Genomic DNA, 17620 nt, shown 5'->3' with positions numbered 1-17620 from the left:
AAGAGTAATTATTATTAACTTTAAATTTATTTACAACGTAATTCTTTACAATATCAACCATTTATACAAAATATTTCTTAGTTAACAAGTACTAAATTAATTATTATTTTACAATCAGACCTCACTTCTGCATTACATCACTAAGTTAAAACATCTAAGTGCTTGTGGAATGTATACATATGAGACTTATCACATTCTATCATGGCAGAACACGAATTCTTTCATCACACCAGAATAATTTAACACGTAAAATTTATTTACGTTTCTCTATTCAACAGCCGAGTCCACCGATTCAAGTATAATTTTAATAAAATAATAACGATATACATTTAGCTATGGTAACAAAACTTTATGATATTTTAAATATTCTTGCTGCAAAGAGACCTAATTATTACACTATACTGGTGTACCTTGTTTAATAAACTCATTATGCTTAATACACATTATTATGGATTTATAAATATTTCATTCTTTTTAGGTACGAAGTAATAAATAAATTTAAAATCTTCAAGAAGATGACTCTTTCGTAGCATGACTAGTCTAATGAAAATTTGTTCGCAAATGTTCAAGGTACAGAGTTTGGGATTTACGTTGAGACATTACGTGAGATAATATAAATCTGTATTATATTGCATTTACATTGGTATAAAATAGTCTGTTAGTTTTTAATGTTCAGTATCGACAGCATCACAGGAAACTACATAGCAATATACAAGCATAATTGCGTACGTAAACTTACAGTAAGCGTGCACTACGCTTCATTATTAATTACTGCATCGAATTTGGTTTCATCTAATGTCCTCCTATCACTCTTTTTTGGCGAATCACTTATATCATTAAGTTCTTGGATGTTGTCTTTCGTATAATTCCCTTTCAGTGCCTCTTCTTCCTCTTTCCTCTCTTCCTCAATAGGCACTACACTAAGAAATTCACTATCACTATTTACACTTGCAGGATTAACTGGCGAAACGGCATTTTCTCCTACGGAATCGATCTTCGTTGTGATGGGCTTGTATGTATCCAAATCATCAGTGTCCATTAAGAATGTTGAAACTGGCAACATTTCTTTCTCTTGTGATTTGGCCATCATGTTATTTTCTTCATTTGATATGGTTTCAGTTAATTTGGTAGTTACTTCAGGCGCGTTTGTTCTGGGAGGTTCGGTTACATTTTCGTGTGAGTTAACATTCATAAGAAGTTCATTAAAAGACGTATCTTTTTCTGTTGTTGAGGATTCAGTAGTAGTAATTGATGGTACCTCATTGCCTTTAGATATTACTGTCAAACCGTCGTCTGAAGATGAATTTCCTTCAGATGACATAGAATGTTCTTCAACATTCTCATTTTGAGTTTCATTTAAATTCGCCGGTTCTATATCATGGCCTTCTTGCAATTTTTTGACAAGACTTTTGTTGTTTTCAATTTCTGGCAAGAAAGGGTTCATCTCTGTTTCATGGTCCTCATATTCTGCAGAATTGCCATTTGGTGACTTTGGTGATGCTACAGATGTATTACTGCCGTGACTTGATATCTCATAAATGGTCACGTTCAAATTGTTAAGTTGAGAAGAATTTAGTGTTTCTGGTGTAGCGAAATCATTGCCACTGTCTTTTTCCATTTTATGTTCCATTATAACGGTAGTTACTGGAGGAAGTGTTGTTGTTGCAGAGGCGATGGTAGTAGGCATTTCCATTATTGTAGTCGGTACAATTATTTCTTCGATCATAACGGTTTGTGGCGTTGTAATATCATTATTTAGTTTTGTAAGTTCTTTAATTGCTAACTCCTTTTCTACTTCCGATTCTTCCCAAACCGGTGCTGGGGCAGCTGTGATTGGCGAGTGTGATATTACGGACATCACCGAATCATTAGAGTTTTGTTTGATAGCATCCTCCTCTGGTTGATTTGATGCCCGTTCAGCGGATTTATAAATATACTCACTAACTGTAGTAGTTTCGATAGGTAAATTTGTAGCTGGACTAGTTTCAGTTGTTATTTTTTGAGTTATATTGTTGTTATTAATTTCATTTTCTGTAGAACCTGTGGTCATGTCTGTATGTACTCTCTTAACTCTGGAATCTTCATTGTCATAATCATGTACCATACCGTAAGCAGGTTCCTCTTCTTCTGTTCCTTTGCTGCCAGTACCCATATTATTTAAATAATCAGGCTCGAAATCATCCTTAGTTAGTTCTCGATTTATAATATCGTCCATTTTAACCATGGTTGCTTCAGTTGTTTCATGTTTTTCCATTTTATTCATTGCCTCTTCATAATTGGTTTCGGTTACAGGTTCAGATAGCCAATCAGATTCAGTTGTTGTACTGGCATCGTCTATTAAGCTATTATTTGATCCTACTAAATCGGAATTTGTTTTATTAACCGTTTCAATAGATTTTGATGAACGATTATATAGTTGACTGATAACATCAAAAGTAATATCCATGCCTTCACCAGGTACATCATTGGTTTCTTCAGAAGTCTCATTAGGTTCGAGATGTTTATTGTTCTCAAGTGCATCCATTAATTGTTTGTCTTCTTCAGAGCCTTTATGATGTGTGACTATAGAATATTCAGTTACTATTTCTGATTGTAAAGTGGTGGTAACGAGTGGTCTTACGGTCTTCGAATCTAATAACTTAGCTTCTTCGATTAAAGAAGTAACATTAGATTCTTTTTCTACTATTTCATCTTGTTTTTGAGTTACAGATTCTGCAGTTCCTTCTATCCTATTTTCAGGTGCAGTTGTTATTTGGTCGTTATGGTCATGTAGAAAAGTTACGGGTGTAGTAGTTAATTCAATACCATTTTCTTCCTTTGAATCTAAATCATGTTCAGATTCTTTTATATTCATGTCAGGGAGCATAGATAAGAAGGGTTTTGTAGTTTCTTCTTCTACCTTTCCAATTGATTCTGTCACCGGAACTTCATTTTCTTTTGTTAAATCTATGGGTAGTTCGTCTTCGGGTTTTGAAGTGGATTTAATCGTGGTTATTTCCGTTGCTATCTCACTTTCAATATGTTTGAATGATCGTGATTCCGATTCATGTTCATGGTCGGGTGTAAGATATTTCATAATTGCATCTAAATTAGAGGGAAAATTCAATTCCGTACTTTTTTCTTCAATTGTACTCGCGCCATCTTTCACATTGATTTGTGTGGTTTGTTCAAGCCAATCATTATTTTTAGTAGTTAATTCGTTAGTTTCGCTTGTGACAAATACAGGTCCGTTCGTTGGTTCCCTGTTGTCATTAAATATTGAAATTATTTCGGGTTTGGGTTCATATGATGGCTCATTAATAATATTAGGCTCCGATATTGAAATCCTCATTGTAGTAGTTTCTATAGTATTGACAGTAGTTGGCAATTTAGATTCTACATTTTCGTCTATACCGATGGGTTTTTCTTCTGATGTAATATTATTTTCTTGGTCCAAAGCACGGCCAATGCTTTCTCCTGCACTTTCTTCATGCTCATTTACATGAACTAGCGATGGAATTTGATGATCATCGTTCGCTTGTGCTTTAGTTGTTGTTTGCATTGCAAATTCATGTTCAGTCTGGATTTCCGTTTCAGTTTGTGTTTCCTGATCACCGTTAGGTTGTGCTTCAGCATTAGGCTGTAGTTCGGCATGGGGTTGGGTTTCAGTATTAGTTTCAGAACTGGGTTGGGGTTCAGGAGATGGTTCCATTTCTGGTTGGAATAGGAGTACAGAATGTTCTTGTTCATTTTTTTCTGAATCAGCTTCTACATGAGTTTCCGAATTTGGCTCTGGTTCAGACTTTGGTTCAGATAGATCTTTAGCATCAATCAAGTCGTGTTGGTTTTCTGAGTCTGGTTGAGGTTCAGAAGTCGGTTGGGGCTCTTCAGTTGGATGTGGTTCCGCTGAATGAGATTCTTCCACTGGTTGGGGCTCGGGTGTGGGCAGTAGTTCTGGTATTAATTTTGGCTCTTTGGCAGGTTGAGATTCCATAGTGGGATGCGGCTCAGCGGTCGGCTCTGGTTCCGCTGTTGGTTCGGGTTCGGGCACCGGTTCAGGCTCGGGGACTGGCTCAGAGTTGAGGGTCGGCTCTGGTTCAGAAGTGGGTTGTAGTTCCGCGGTTAACTTAGGTTCAGCAGTAGGTTCGGGCTCAGCAGCTGGTTGTGGTTCTGCAGAAGGTTGGGGTTCTTCTACTGGTTGTGGCTCGGAGGTCGGTTCTGGTTCCGGTTTTGGTTCTATCTCTTCTTCAGACGTTTCTTTTCCATGCTCCTCTAGGTAATGTTTTTCTACTGGAATCTCAGTTTCATGCTCATGATGTTCATGGCCAAAGATATGTGAAAAATTGACATCGGCTTCGGACTCAGTGGTTGTTACAGGCATCATGTGATGAGTTTCCTTCCAGTCAAAAGTGTTTTCGTGTTCGGTAACATGTGCTGATTCAGTAGCCGCTTTTTCTTCTTCAGGCGCAGGTTTCACAGTGGCTTCATTTGACTCGGGTGTCTTATCAACGTTCTCCGCTTCTTGGTTTGCTTCTTGTACATCATGTACTGGGCCCTCCAGAATGGACATGCATTTTTTCGGATTGGTCATGTCTAACATAAGACCGGGAGGACACGTACAAGTGAAGTCTAATGTACGTTCATTGAATTCACATCCGTGCTCACAGTCGTTTTGGTTAATTTGACAGATGTCAAGAACCGGTCGCGCGATCATTTTGTCTTCGGCTACGTGGTAGTTGCTGATCATTCTGTCGTTCCTATCGAGATAATTTTCGAGCTTCATTTCTAAGCTTTTAGGTGTAAGCAAATCTTCTGAGGGTTGAACATTAATTCTCGGTTTCCAATGGATCCTGTACGTAACGATGACTGAGCCCTCTCTGTAATAAATAAAATAACATATTAGAATCGTATTTAATAGAAAATATCTAAAAATAAAGTGTTATTTATCTAAAGCTCTAACCTTAATTGTACAACTTCAACAGTGATGTCGTTATCGCCGTAGTCCAGTGTGTTTTTTTCGAAAAGCGCTCGCTTCAGTCCTTCGGTGAAGGTCGAAACAAATTCTTTGTATTCGTTGCTGTCAGGGTCCTTTAACATCGACGTGAACTCTTCGTTATCGATCTTCAATTCACCTTCAACTGTTCTCGGCACTGGAATTAATGATAATGTCAATATAGGCCTGAGATATACGTATTACTTTATGCCTTAAACTTATCAATGGTGTTGCTATTGTATTTTATCATGCGTGTGTATAAGGCAGGCGACTTGCTAGTTTTGATATTATGTAAAACAGTATAGATGACTTACCGTACAATGAGGAATCACTTTCATCCGATGCCACCTGTTCATGCGCCTCATCGTTCTGCGTTTCTGGTCCGTGTTCGGGCTGGGGCGACATCGTGGGGTCGTGGACATGGTGGTCGTGATGGTCGTGATGGTCGTGGTCGTGGTCGTGTGCGTGATCGTGTGCGATACCGCCCAGCGCCCGCGCCGAGCTGATCGACGTGTTGTATTGCTCGAGGGTTGTTGGCGAATTTGTGAACAGTATGCCAGCTGGAAGGTTTATTGATGACGATTAAAACATATACATATGTTACACTATGGAACAGAAGGTTAGGGAAGGGGATCTGTTTGTAAATTGACATTATTTCTTATGGCACACGTAATTTCTGATTATAATTATTTACCTATTTATTTCATGTGTTTGATCAATAGATTCCTACTGATTTTTGACAATATAAGAGCATGTTAGTTTTAATTCCTTACACATTCCCCTCTTGGCCAGTCATTATCGATTGGTAATGTTTAATTTATTTGTATAACTATCATATTAGCCACAAGTTGTTCGATCTGAGTTTGCATTTTAATGTTCATGTGCGTTGAAACTTACTGGCTGCTAATACGATAACTGCGACGACAGCGGCTACCACCAAGCCCAGCAGTGTCCAGCAGAGGGGTCGTTTGCACCCGCCTTTTTCGCCTCGTTTGTCCGCAGTTACGTAAAGTTTCTCGCCTCTGTAAAGAAAAGAAGAAATGTATAAATTAATCGTATATTACGATTTTAAACGTAGTCGCCATAATTAATTAGATATCTATTAGAATTTTTGGCGGAAAGGATGTTTGTCCAAGTGTCCGTTTTTCATTATAATATCTAGCGTATTTAGTGTGAAGAATTTATAATTTATCATACTATGTAGTATTTTTGTTTTAATTCTGTAATTATTCTTTTTGTTTTAATTATACCTGATTATAAGTGTAGGCACCCAAAACTCTCTATAATCTATATGCTAATAGTCAAATATATGTTAACTATAGCGTTTAATGTTTAAGGATTTTCATTTTGACGTAAGTGTTAGTAATTATTATATTGAGGCAGCCAATAAAATAGTACTAAGTACTAAACACACAAATAATAGCATCAATACAATCGATTCACGATTCAAAAACAATGTAGGATAATAAAATACGTCTACAGCACCCATTTGAGATTAATTATAATACGATCATAAATAATACAACCATTCAACAGGTTACAGCGAACATGCAAGGGAAAGGCGAATTACTAGACAACTACGCCAGTCAATTTATTAAGATAGTGTCGTTAGTAAACTGGCTGCCGTGCGTGACTCCATCTTGGTGGAATTCTTAAATGTTAATAAAATGTGTATTGGTTTAATTGTAACAATTGATGTCATTGCGACTCGATCTTTTTAAGTAAATATGTAAAATAAAATCATAGATATTTTTGTTAATTTAGTGTGGAAATAATCATGAAAATATCTTATTGCGTTTTTTAAACCTAAGGCGAAGAAGATTCTCGACGTATGAAACTCTGATATCCGTCATTATAATCATACAAGACTCGTAGTATTTTCGGAAGGAAAATATAATTGTAAGTACATACATTTCAGAGCCGCGGCTTTCAATATCTCCGTGAAGTAATTTCTGGGCTTCTGGTAGACCTTCCATGTTATAGGGGTGACTCACAACGACTAACGGATAATGGTTTTAAATCAAAAGTTACCGATGCAACTACCCTCATTTTTTATTTTTATAAGGATGAGCTAGTTAACTTGTGAGATTAAGATTTTTGTTGTCTATGGAAAAATATATTTCCAAATATTTTGAACTTTAAAAAGTTGTAAAAGTTCATCTAAAAAAAGGCAAAAAATAATTTTATTTCTAGTATCCAAAAAAAATATTACGTTAATTTTTTTCGATTGGAATCGATAGCACTATGTGGCGACTTTTTCTATTGAAGTAAAATAAAATAAAATCAATATTTTACTATAATTGTTTATAAGATATAGTCGCATAATCATCCGATAATCACCCTTATATAATAATAATAATATCAGCCCTGTATTATATATTTGCCCACTGCTGAGCACGGGCCTCCTCTACTACTGAGAGGGATTAGACCTTAGTCCACCACGCTGGCCTAGTGCGGATTGGTAGACTTTACACACCTTCGAAATTCCCATAGAGAACTTCTTAGATGTGCAGATTTCCTCACGGTGTTTTCCTTCACCGTTAAAGCGAACGATAAATTCACAAAGAATACACACATGATTTTAGAAAAGTCAGAGGTGTGTGCCCTTGGGATTTGAACCTGCGGACATTCGTCTTGGCAGTCCGTTCCACACCCAACTAGGCTATCGCCGCTTATTGTAATCACCCTTACTCAGATGAAATCACTATTTCACTTCAACTGCAGATCGACAATATGCACTTACACGTACATACATTAAATACTTCCTAAATAACTGTGACTCCTGCTGATTTGTGAAAGTTTAGTAATAACAACGTTCACCGGAAAATTGTTTTGCATAAAGCGATTTACTACCGTGTTACTATTTGAAATTAATCGAGATTGGTCGCTAAAATGATACTAAATGGGCAACATAAAAAAATAAAAGCGAAATTAAATTATAAATATAAATTCTAGTGAAGAAAAGTAGGCTTCTTTTTATATTCTTATCTTATTACTGTGCAAATTATTTAAAAAAGTTGGTCTGTAATCCTTATTTTTGGGATTAATATTAATTACATCATAATGATTGAAATGCGTAAATTACCTGAATAAATACTTCTAATTAAAATTAATCTAATCAGTGATTGTCTTTATAAAGAAGACGTGACTGATAAGTGTTAAGGCTTAGCGCTGATTGATATCGTTTGTTGGCGATGGAGTTGTCTAATGTAGATAATTAGATATTATGCAAATAATCAGTGTGTAAGTTTAGACCTAATTATAGATATTTAAATAATTGTTTCTTGTGGTGCATTTGTTTTAAGCTAAGTAAATTACTTGTAGATATATAAGTAAATAATACGTTGGAATCTTGGGTTTGGGTATTGGGATGAGTTTGTATTTAATTTTTATACACTTGCTATGTGATATTAAAATATTATACCCATTTCTAATATTACAAAAATAATTCCTACTTCCTTACAAACTCAATCCGACCTCTATTTGAAACTTTTTGTGTAGTTTCCTACATTTTGTTTAATTCACCGAATATATCTCACATTGTCCCAGTGATTATTAGACCGTAAAATTGTTACAGAGAATTCAATACGTTTAATAAAAAGAAGTAAAAATAGAACACAAAAATGCAATGGAATCGTGATAGTTCGAGTTAGGTTACTGAGTACCGTAAGTTTTAAAAAGGAATTTTATTGTTTTTAGACAGGATCAGCGTTTTATTACATATTTTGTTAGCTAGCCTTAATTATTATATTATTATAATTATTAAGTATATTAATAAGGTATGTCATTTACGTTATCAAAATTTATATTAAAGTAAGTAACAAAGCATTTTTTACTGGCGTTGAGATATGATTTTATTATAGGCAGAAGTATTCTAAATCAAATAGGTAAATATATTACGGTAAGTTTTCATATAAGTAGTACTTATAACTATAATAAGTATGTATGAATATCTACAAATATATACTGTACCAACTGCGTCGGCTGAATAAATGTCATCAAACCGGAAGGCGGTTTTGCTCTTAGGACTACAGTGAACTGTTGAGTGGTGACCCTTCCAAATGCAAATCTTTAAAGATGATCTATAACGATACAGTCGTCCGTCTTCGGTAAGTCACTGACCTTGTTTGAAAAGGTGCAGACTAGGATTTTCGGAAGGAATATGTAAAAGTACATTTCTTGTCTACTAGTATACTGATAACGATTTGCTATTTACCTAATAAAGATTTGAAATTTTATTAATTTTTTACGCTTTTTGCCACACGAGGCTGCCAAATTTATGAGAAAACAATAAAAAAAAAACAATAGGTACTTAAGTTCAAATGGCGGCCTAACTGCTCTAGGCAATACCTTTTAGAAAACATGGGGTGGATTAAGAAAAAAAAATGACAACTTTTTTTACGTTAAAATCTTTGTAAAGTTGGAAAAAAAATAATATTTATCTCACGCAACAAAATTATGGTGAAGTTAATGTTATTGTAGGTACTGAATTTTATTCTTATCTAATTTTCCCTAGTTTGTGTATTAGCAATAGTTTAAGGAATAAAAATCCTATACGCAGACTATTCTATACGTTTAGTGTAAGACGCATGGCTACAGTCAAGAGCAACGGGTTCGTTTACTTTGTTTGACGTGCATATCTATAGATAGATATGTAGAACTGAGACATGTCGGTTATTATAAAATCCGTCGGTATCCAGGTTGGAGCGAGGCGAGGCGAGCGCCGCGGGTCGATGGCCCGCGCTTTGTTCCTGCGTTCGCGAACACTTCCCAGTGTTACCATTTCTAAATATTACGATATGTTTATGGAAGAGTTGACGGGGTTTCTTAAGTTTTGTTTCTATTTTGGCCTGGTATGGATCAAGTACGGATGGATGTAGTAAATTTAACTTGTGAACTGACGTGTGATAGTTGTGGTAAAACATTTTGTGGTATTTTCATTTACTGCAAACTAGTTTAACATTTTCGAGTGCTATTAAGGTGGTTTTTTTTTATTTGTGTATTATATGATAACAATAGAAACTCCCATTTTTTAAAACTCACTTTCTAACTAGTTAGTATGGACCTTAACATAGAAAAATAATCAAAAATATCCCTAGATTTTCCTCACAGGTGATAAATATCATATGCTGGCAACACACTCCTCTCCTCCCTCAGCTCGCAGCGGAACAATCGGTTTTGTTATGGTCCTAGGTCTTCGACGCGACGGGACGTGAGCCGTCGTTTAGAAGTGCATGATGGCAACATGCCACCACCACACTAATGCTAATGTTAGCAAGAAAGAGGAAACTGCCATGCGAAACCTTTATGTATTGTTACTAAGATTTACACGTTAATGGTAAAGGAATAATAACATTCAGCCCTTGGAAAGTTTTTTTTGGAATATTATATAAAATATTTAAGTAGGTAGGTAAGTATTTAATATTAATAATATGAACAATAATTGCTGATGCAATAGAAATTTGTAGGAGTATAAATATTGAATAAATTTAATCTATTAATCATAAGCTAGGTATTGCTTAAAAATTACTGTGTAAAAAGTTTTATTTATGACATGAAATGAATTCAGTAACCTTAAATGAGAATAAGTATGGCAAGAACAACACGGCAATCATTACAAAAACCTGAAAGTAGATTACTTCTTGGAGATGGATTATTGCAGTTTAAAAAAATATGAGAATGCTTTCAGACATGTTACGGCGATACTTCACTGCCTCTGAATCGAAATTAAGATTATTCGATAGTAAAATAAAAACATGTTCCGCAATGGGCTCTTATTCTGTCATAATTAGACTTTCATATTATATTTATCAATCTTACTTATGTACATGGTCATTGTCATAATAAATCGCATTGTATTGTTGGGTAATTCAAAAGTTTCATACAATATGCAATAATTTAAATAGATTTTTTTTATTGTTGTAATCCTTTCAATATATACATTATACATACTTCAATTATTTATTAACAATGGAAATCCCGTTGTTAACGTGTTAATGATATTACACTTTTATCACCAATGACCCAATTTCTCTTATGAGTGATCAATGAACTAAGTTTAAACGAGTCATTGAGCAAGCAATACTATTCCTATTGAAATCATGAATGATTCAAATATCACGGTGTCATTTGGACTTACGCAACATACAATACAAACTGCATGTCACAATGAGCGATCATAAGCTTTCAACCGCCCAGTAACTATTAATAACATATACATACATGTTGACTTATAGCCCTCATATTATGTCATTAAAATGTCCATGCACTTTCTACAAAGATTATATTATTATCCCTGATTTAGAGTGTATTCGTTGCTCATAATTCTGAATCATATTCATTGCCGAATTATTCGCCAAGTTATTCGTAAATAGTATAAATGAGGCATTACATATTTCTTGGTTTATACTATCGGACTATAAATAAAACGTTCCATTTGATGTCGAAATAGCTTTACTTTAACTTTTACATATTTAATTTAAGGCAATGAGAAAATAATAACCACTAAAGATAATGCATTATAAATCAGAAAGTATCAAGGAAGAAACGTAAACAATAACACAGGAAATGGATTGGTTAAAGTCTACAAGCATCGGCCAGTTGACTTTGATGTTGATGCACAGGTTTGGGCAGTGCTACTCCTAGTGAATACAGATGAGTCGACGGACCTCGCATAAAGGACGACCATCGAAGGAGATTGAGAGGCTATCTTCTTTGAAAAAACCAACGAGGAAAACATATTCTTATGGGAAATTAATTATAAATATTTAATATTAAATGCTTTGTGATAACTACAGACAGGTGATCATTTAAATTAAATGAATAATAAATACTGAACAGATAGATGTACAGTAAACAGGACCTACATACTCAGTACTTACATATTATATAGCACTAGTTTTCTAGAATATTTTATTCTGAAATAGGTATTTATTCTTATAGTTGTGACAGTTACTGAAAGTTTTACAAGAAAATGTGCATTAAAACCACTTGTTTTAAAACAGGGAATAATTAAAATAAAATATGAAAAACGAACTCGCATGGTTTTTGAACGCATAAGCTTTATATCCTTGGCATCGAGAGCCGAGAGTGACAATTCCCTGAAATGCGTACTATGTTGTATTAAACATGGCAGTTCATAAATGCCATTTCGGCAAACAAAAAGGCATCAAACAGCTCCGTTTCATATTCTCGTTTGCGTGCCGGTACAGTTTTGGACAGCGCGATTCCCACACACGTGCGTTGAATCACTTATTGTCCACTCAATGCGAATCAACTAACTGTATGAGTAATTAATTTTGTTTGTGCGAAGCTTGCAGTGCCCCGAGGGGCGAAATGTGAATAGAACTATTTGGAGCAGTTTAATGAATTCATTCTTCTACTTGGCCTTGTTTATTGTGATCAAAGATGAGTATATAAATTACTTATATTTGTATAGTTCGTAATTTATTAGTGATTTGTTACTTTCTTCATTGATATTTATTGAATTCAATTGTATATAATATTTGATGATGTACTGATTATGTATAGTATGCACAGGTGTGATATAGCAGTGCTATTGAAACAAGGCAATAATGAAATGTCATTTATCCCGCAGGTAAGCTACAGCTATTATCCTTGTTCTACATGGCGGGAACAATTCCAGCTCAGAAACAACACCGTCTTTCAAATGCAATGTCAATGTTTCCGCCACGGTCCGGCCGCTTCTCATACTCTTTAACCATTGTTATGAATTTCTTTCATACCTCGACACATTTGCTTTGTGCTGCTACTTTGAATATGCAAGCGCTTTCTACCAACAAATAGTCGAAACTATTTTTTGTTTACAACTAGTGCAGCGAGTTGTTGTTTTTGAGAACTTTCTGCCGGATTTGGAACAATAAGCGAACAGTTGTGTAACCTGAAACTGATTTTCTGTAACGTGTTTTGAAAGTCAAGGGGACTGAATTGTTTTGTATGCTGGTGTTGAGAGTAATTTAAAGCGGGTTAGTCCCTACGTTACGTGTTATTGTTACTTCATCTTTTAGCTTTTAGTAATGTTTGAAACTGGTTCGTCGAAGTTGAGACTGTTGTGTTTTGTCCGAATCATATTATTATTCTAACTTGTAGTGGTCCCTCGCGGCTCCACCTACATTATTCAACTTTATTTTTTTCTGTTTGGCTACTAGTATTATAGGAATATTATACTAAAAAATTGTAGTATAAGATTCATTTTGGTGTGTACCAATCCACTTTATAGATAACATTTAGACTTAAGAGAATGGTTAGGTACTTTTGACGTCGGCGACTTTTATTTGATGTTATGAAGGCGAGTCGACCGTGAATGTCGCACACTAAAGAACGAGCCATTGCATAACAATGCAGTCTTCGTGATGTGGGCTTCCTCTATGTTTCCGCTCTTTCCACGTCATTAAAACCAACGTGGGATCAAAACGGACTTAGAAAGTTGCTGATTATTTCGCTACTGATTGTAATCTGTACGACGACACGCAGGTTCTTAAAGAGGTAATAGTTGTATAGTCTGTTGAGTTCATTTTATATCTGGTTTTAAAAAAACTACGCAGAAAGATAAGCGTAGTCTAAATTTAATCTAAATTTGAAAAGAGCAACACCAGAGTTTCTTGCCCGGTCTTCTCTGGTGAGAACTGCTTCTGAACTGGTGGTAGAGTTAATATTGACGGAGTCTAAATAATGTATAACATTTTATGGGTTCAAATAAATAATTTAATTTAATTTCTGTTTTTTTAAGTGTTTAGTCTTAATGAGTTAGAAATGCACAAGTTTGGTTATACGCCAAGATCAGTTAAAGCACGAATGGTTGTTTCGGTGCAGGGCTGTAAACTCCGGAAACAACTTAAAAATAACTTAACCTTTACAGTAGTATCGAAAATCAGCTTGCTTAAAGAGTTTTGAAAATAATTAATAATAGTATAATTATAATCTCAGTAAACCAGAATTAACTAATGAAGTCCCGTATCAGGTTCATTGTACCCGGAACCGATTTTACGACAGAGGCCTTATACAATATTGTTTTGAAAAAGGATATAAAGAATAATAGCATTTAAATATTTCAAGACAAAGAACCAGAACGCTAACGAATTGATTTTATCGTTTATTTGAAATGCGTGTTATTAGTATGTGATACATTTAGTATATCCTTCTAGTATTATATACGAAAATAACTCTACCGTCCGTTATGCCTTCACTGCTAAATAAATTTATTTTTATAAAATTTACTACAGGAATAGGATATAAATTACTTTTTTTATATTTGTCACAAACCGAATTCCATGCGGATGAAGGCGCGAGCGAAGGCTAGTTTGACAATACACAGTAAGCATTAAGTATATAATCAAGACGTAGTAATTTCCTGCCACCTGTGCTTGTAGAATAAAAGTACCGGGACAGGTGAGGGGCAATCATCATACAATGGGTAAGGATTGGCGATGGCGAATTTAAGAAATGGCATAAACACCTTCCTGTAGCTGTAGAATGTAGTTGGAGGCGTTATTTATTCTATTATGAAAAAGTTCATTTTAAACATGCTAAAAATTGCTAATATTTCCCAGTCAGTTTTATCAAACGATAAATCTTAACAATTTTTATACTATTCTGACTCATTTACAATGTGATAAATTTAATTATGACGTTATCAAAGCAGTGGCAATACATTTCTCTTCAAACAACACGAACGCAGTGCACGAAGTGAACGTATCAGTAGCTTTAGATTGTTACGACGGCCGACCTTGCCGCCATTTTTACAAGCATAACCTTCGATACGGTTATGATATGATAGACATTTAACTAATTCGACGTAAAAGGTTTTGGTAACAGCCGTAACTTGTTGAAATAGATCTTTAACGTAAGTAATGTTCAGGTGCGTGTATTTTGTGCAAAGCCTTGAAAGAACCCATTAGGGTTAAAACTGGTCCAAATATATTGATCGAGTTAAAATGTAGGAGGTATCGGAAGATACAACCGAATACCCATTAGCTAGGGATGAGTTATGGGACGTGTGAAGATTTGCTCGCTTTGCATAGTTCGCTCTAAATTAGTAACCGCACTGCTGTACTACAAGTTCTCTACATGCTAAGAATCCCTTCTCGAGAGTCTCGAGAGACGGCAGCCTTCGTGGCGTACCTGTAATGAATACACAGCACGAGTACCACTATCGCGCTGAGGTCCTGGGTTCGAATCCCAGGTCGGGCCAAAATAATTGCAAATGGGAATTCTATCTTAAAAATTACTGTCGCATCTCGGAGTCAGAATGTTGGCGGTGTGATACGCCTGTGCCTCGGAAAGAATATAAAGCCGTTGTTCCTGCGCCTGATCTCTCTTCAGTCACTTTGGATTATCGTCTTAACAGACTATGAGAGTGAAGGAACAGAGAGTGCACCTATGTATTGCGTATACACTTGTGAACTATAATATTTTTATTTACTTGGTTGATCTCTGTTAAGATTGGCCGCCGTGCCCGAAATTCGGTTAAAAACCAATCACACACAAAGAAGTATAATATTTATCTAATAAAATTATACCTGACACTCAAGCTATGTAGAACTAGAAACCAAGTTGTTTGTATTTATACATAAACGGAGCCGGCCTAGTTTAAAGCCTATGTAGGCGACTGCGTTACCTTGCATCTAAAGTGTCGCTGTTGTGGGTGGTCAAATATTCAAACACTTATACAGTCTATGAAAACTTATGTCACGTGTTTTAATCTTTATAGACATATTATAGATATCTCTTTGATCTATTCGGAACAAATTATTGATCTAGTATTGCGAGTCATTTTTTTATGTTACAGTGACTTCAAATGATTAGCAATATGTAGGTTAATGTCATGTTTACATAGCAAATTGTCGAGGTAAGAAAATATGGTCGTTAGGAATTAATTTCTAGTGCATAAGTAGAGATTTGTAGAGGACCTTGAGTGAAGAAATTAATATATTATACATTTGGTGTTTACACACTATTGAAGATAGTAACGTATTGCAAAACGAAATTAGAGACTTAAGAGTATAATTCAATTCTTTTTAGGACACTTTGTCTAACAATGGAACAAACACCCTTCTTATAATGTGTTATATCCCTACCATATTTGTGTATAGACCATTTTTGCCACAGCCATAAGTGGCATTAAATTATTGTCATAAATAAAGCATCTATTTTAATAAAATTTGTAAACTTAGTTTTATTAAAGACACATGGTGATATTATTAACCTATTTATTTAATTTAATTTACGCAAGGATATCAAGGTCAGTGTTGTTTGAAACCCGGAAAGTAAAATTTGATATTATATATTTCCTTTTCTTGGATCATAAATACGTGACAAAAACGATGCCTACGCATATTTAATAAAATGCGAGACTCGTAATTTGTGAATAAAGGATACATTCGACAGAGGATATAACAAATTACAAAAGGGAAAATTACAAAAAGCATGTCAGGAAAAGATATTTAGCGTATCCTCATCGTAGCTTCCTTTGTTCTAGGAAATCATAATTATAATATTTACACAGTGTAACAATGAGATGTTAAATGTTTGAGGAAGATTAGACAAAACCGTGAAGGAAGTCGTTCAACCTCAGAGGTGAAGAGCCGGCTAATTAAACTAAGTTAAGGCTAAGTTATTTATGAAAACATTAATTATTTAAAACATTCAATTAATTTCAAAGAATATGCAAAATTATTATCAACGTGTAGCATATTAAATTTTGCATTAGAAACAGATTTTTTTTTATAATTTAATGTTATAAAAAAGCTCATAAAACTTTTACGAAAGCACAAGTAACTAAACGAGTAAATAGGTTTTATAAAACATCATAAATATTAAAACAATTTAAATATACATGAGATTCTGAGAGAAACGGAATTTTTGGATGTAGGTAATATAGTAATTATAACATTAGCCCTGTATTATATACTTACCCACTGCTGGGCACGGACCGTCTCTACTACTGAGAAGGATTAGGCCTTCTTATTATTAGGTAATATAACTAATTACAAATTGGTGCGGCTCTACTAATTTTGCATTTTAGGTTTGAAAGAACCTTAAATAAAACGTTTTCTAAAGAAACAATAACTTTAATATTGACGAGAAGTATAAGCTTTCCTTGCGATTTGCTTGCTCAACTAACGCAACTATTACTTACCGTAAATCATTGATGCGTGAAGAGGGTGTCAAAAAATTGTTTGGCTGTTTAATTCCTCAGACAAAATCGTTACTATCACCACCAAAATAAACTTTATTTCCATAGTCGTCAAAACCAGTTCCCATTGTATTAAAACTAGTATGTTTTTACAACTTAAATATTGAGCCATGATTTGCCCCACGCGGGTGAGTCGGTTGCTCATTTGCAATTCAGAGAAGGGTTATAAGCATGTAACGTCCATAAAATTTACGTTGGAATTTTAAATTAGTGGCTACGTTTCAAGGTCAAGGACAAGCCTCATGCGGGAACTTTTAGGTGTCGGAGCGCTTTGTCACCATTAAAAACAGTGCGGGATACGTTTCAAAACAGACAGTAGGCTAATTGACTTATTTTTAATTATAACTTTTATAAAAAATGTACGTCGTTTAAATTCTAAAATAGAAGAAATCATTGAGATCTTGTAGAAAACGCACAAGTTATAAGCCAATGAA

The 17620-nt window shown here is 34.7% G+C and overlaps 1 protein-coding gene across 3 annotated transcripts in view; it reads right to left on the bottom strand.

The window, feature by feature from the left end:
* Positions 1–5: 5 nt before the first annotated feature.
* LOC115442132 (titin) overlaps positions 6–17620 on the bottom strand; it is a 66792-nt gene continuing 49177 nt past the window's right edge. For 2 of the 3 annotated variants that reach the window (XM_030167110.2, XM_030167109.2), the window contains 4 exons: positions 5870–5994; positions 5287–5532; positions 4940–5129; positions 6–4856 (listed from right to left, as the gene is read on the bottom strand). In XM_030167110.2, coding sequence (XP_030022970.1) covers positions 752–4856; positions 4940–5129; positions 5287–5532; positions 5870–5994 — 4666 coding nt within the window. In that variant the 3' untranslated portion in view covers positions 6–751. Of the gene's footprint in view, positions 4857–4939; positions 5130–5286; positions 5533–5869; positions 5995–6883; positions 7000–17620 lie in introns of those variants that run through there. The other variant, XM_030167111.2, reaches the window with a different exon arrangement.

Source organism: Manduca sexta, chromosome 28 (genome assembly GCF_014839805.1).
Source record: "Manduca sexta isolate Smith_Timp_Sample1 chromosome 28, JHU_Msex_v1.0, whole genome shotgun sequence".
NCBI classification, from domain to species: domain Eukaryota; kingdom Metazoa; phylum Arthropoda; class Insecta; order Lepidoptera; family Sphingidae; genus Manduca; species Manduca sexta.
The sequence above is the reverse complement of the archived record's forward strand: the minus strand, read 5'-3'. Positions and strand labels throughout refer to the sequence as shown.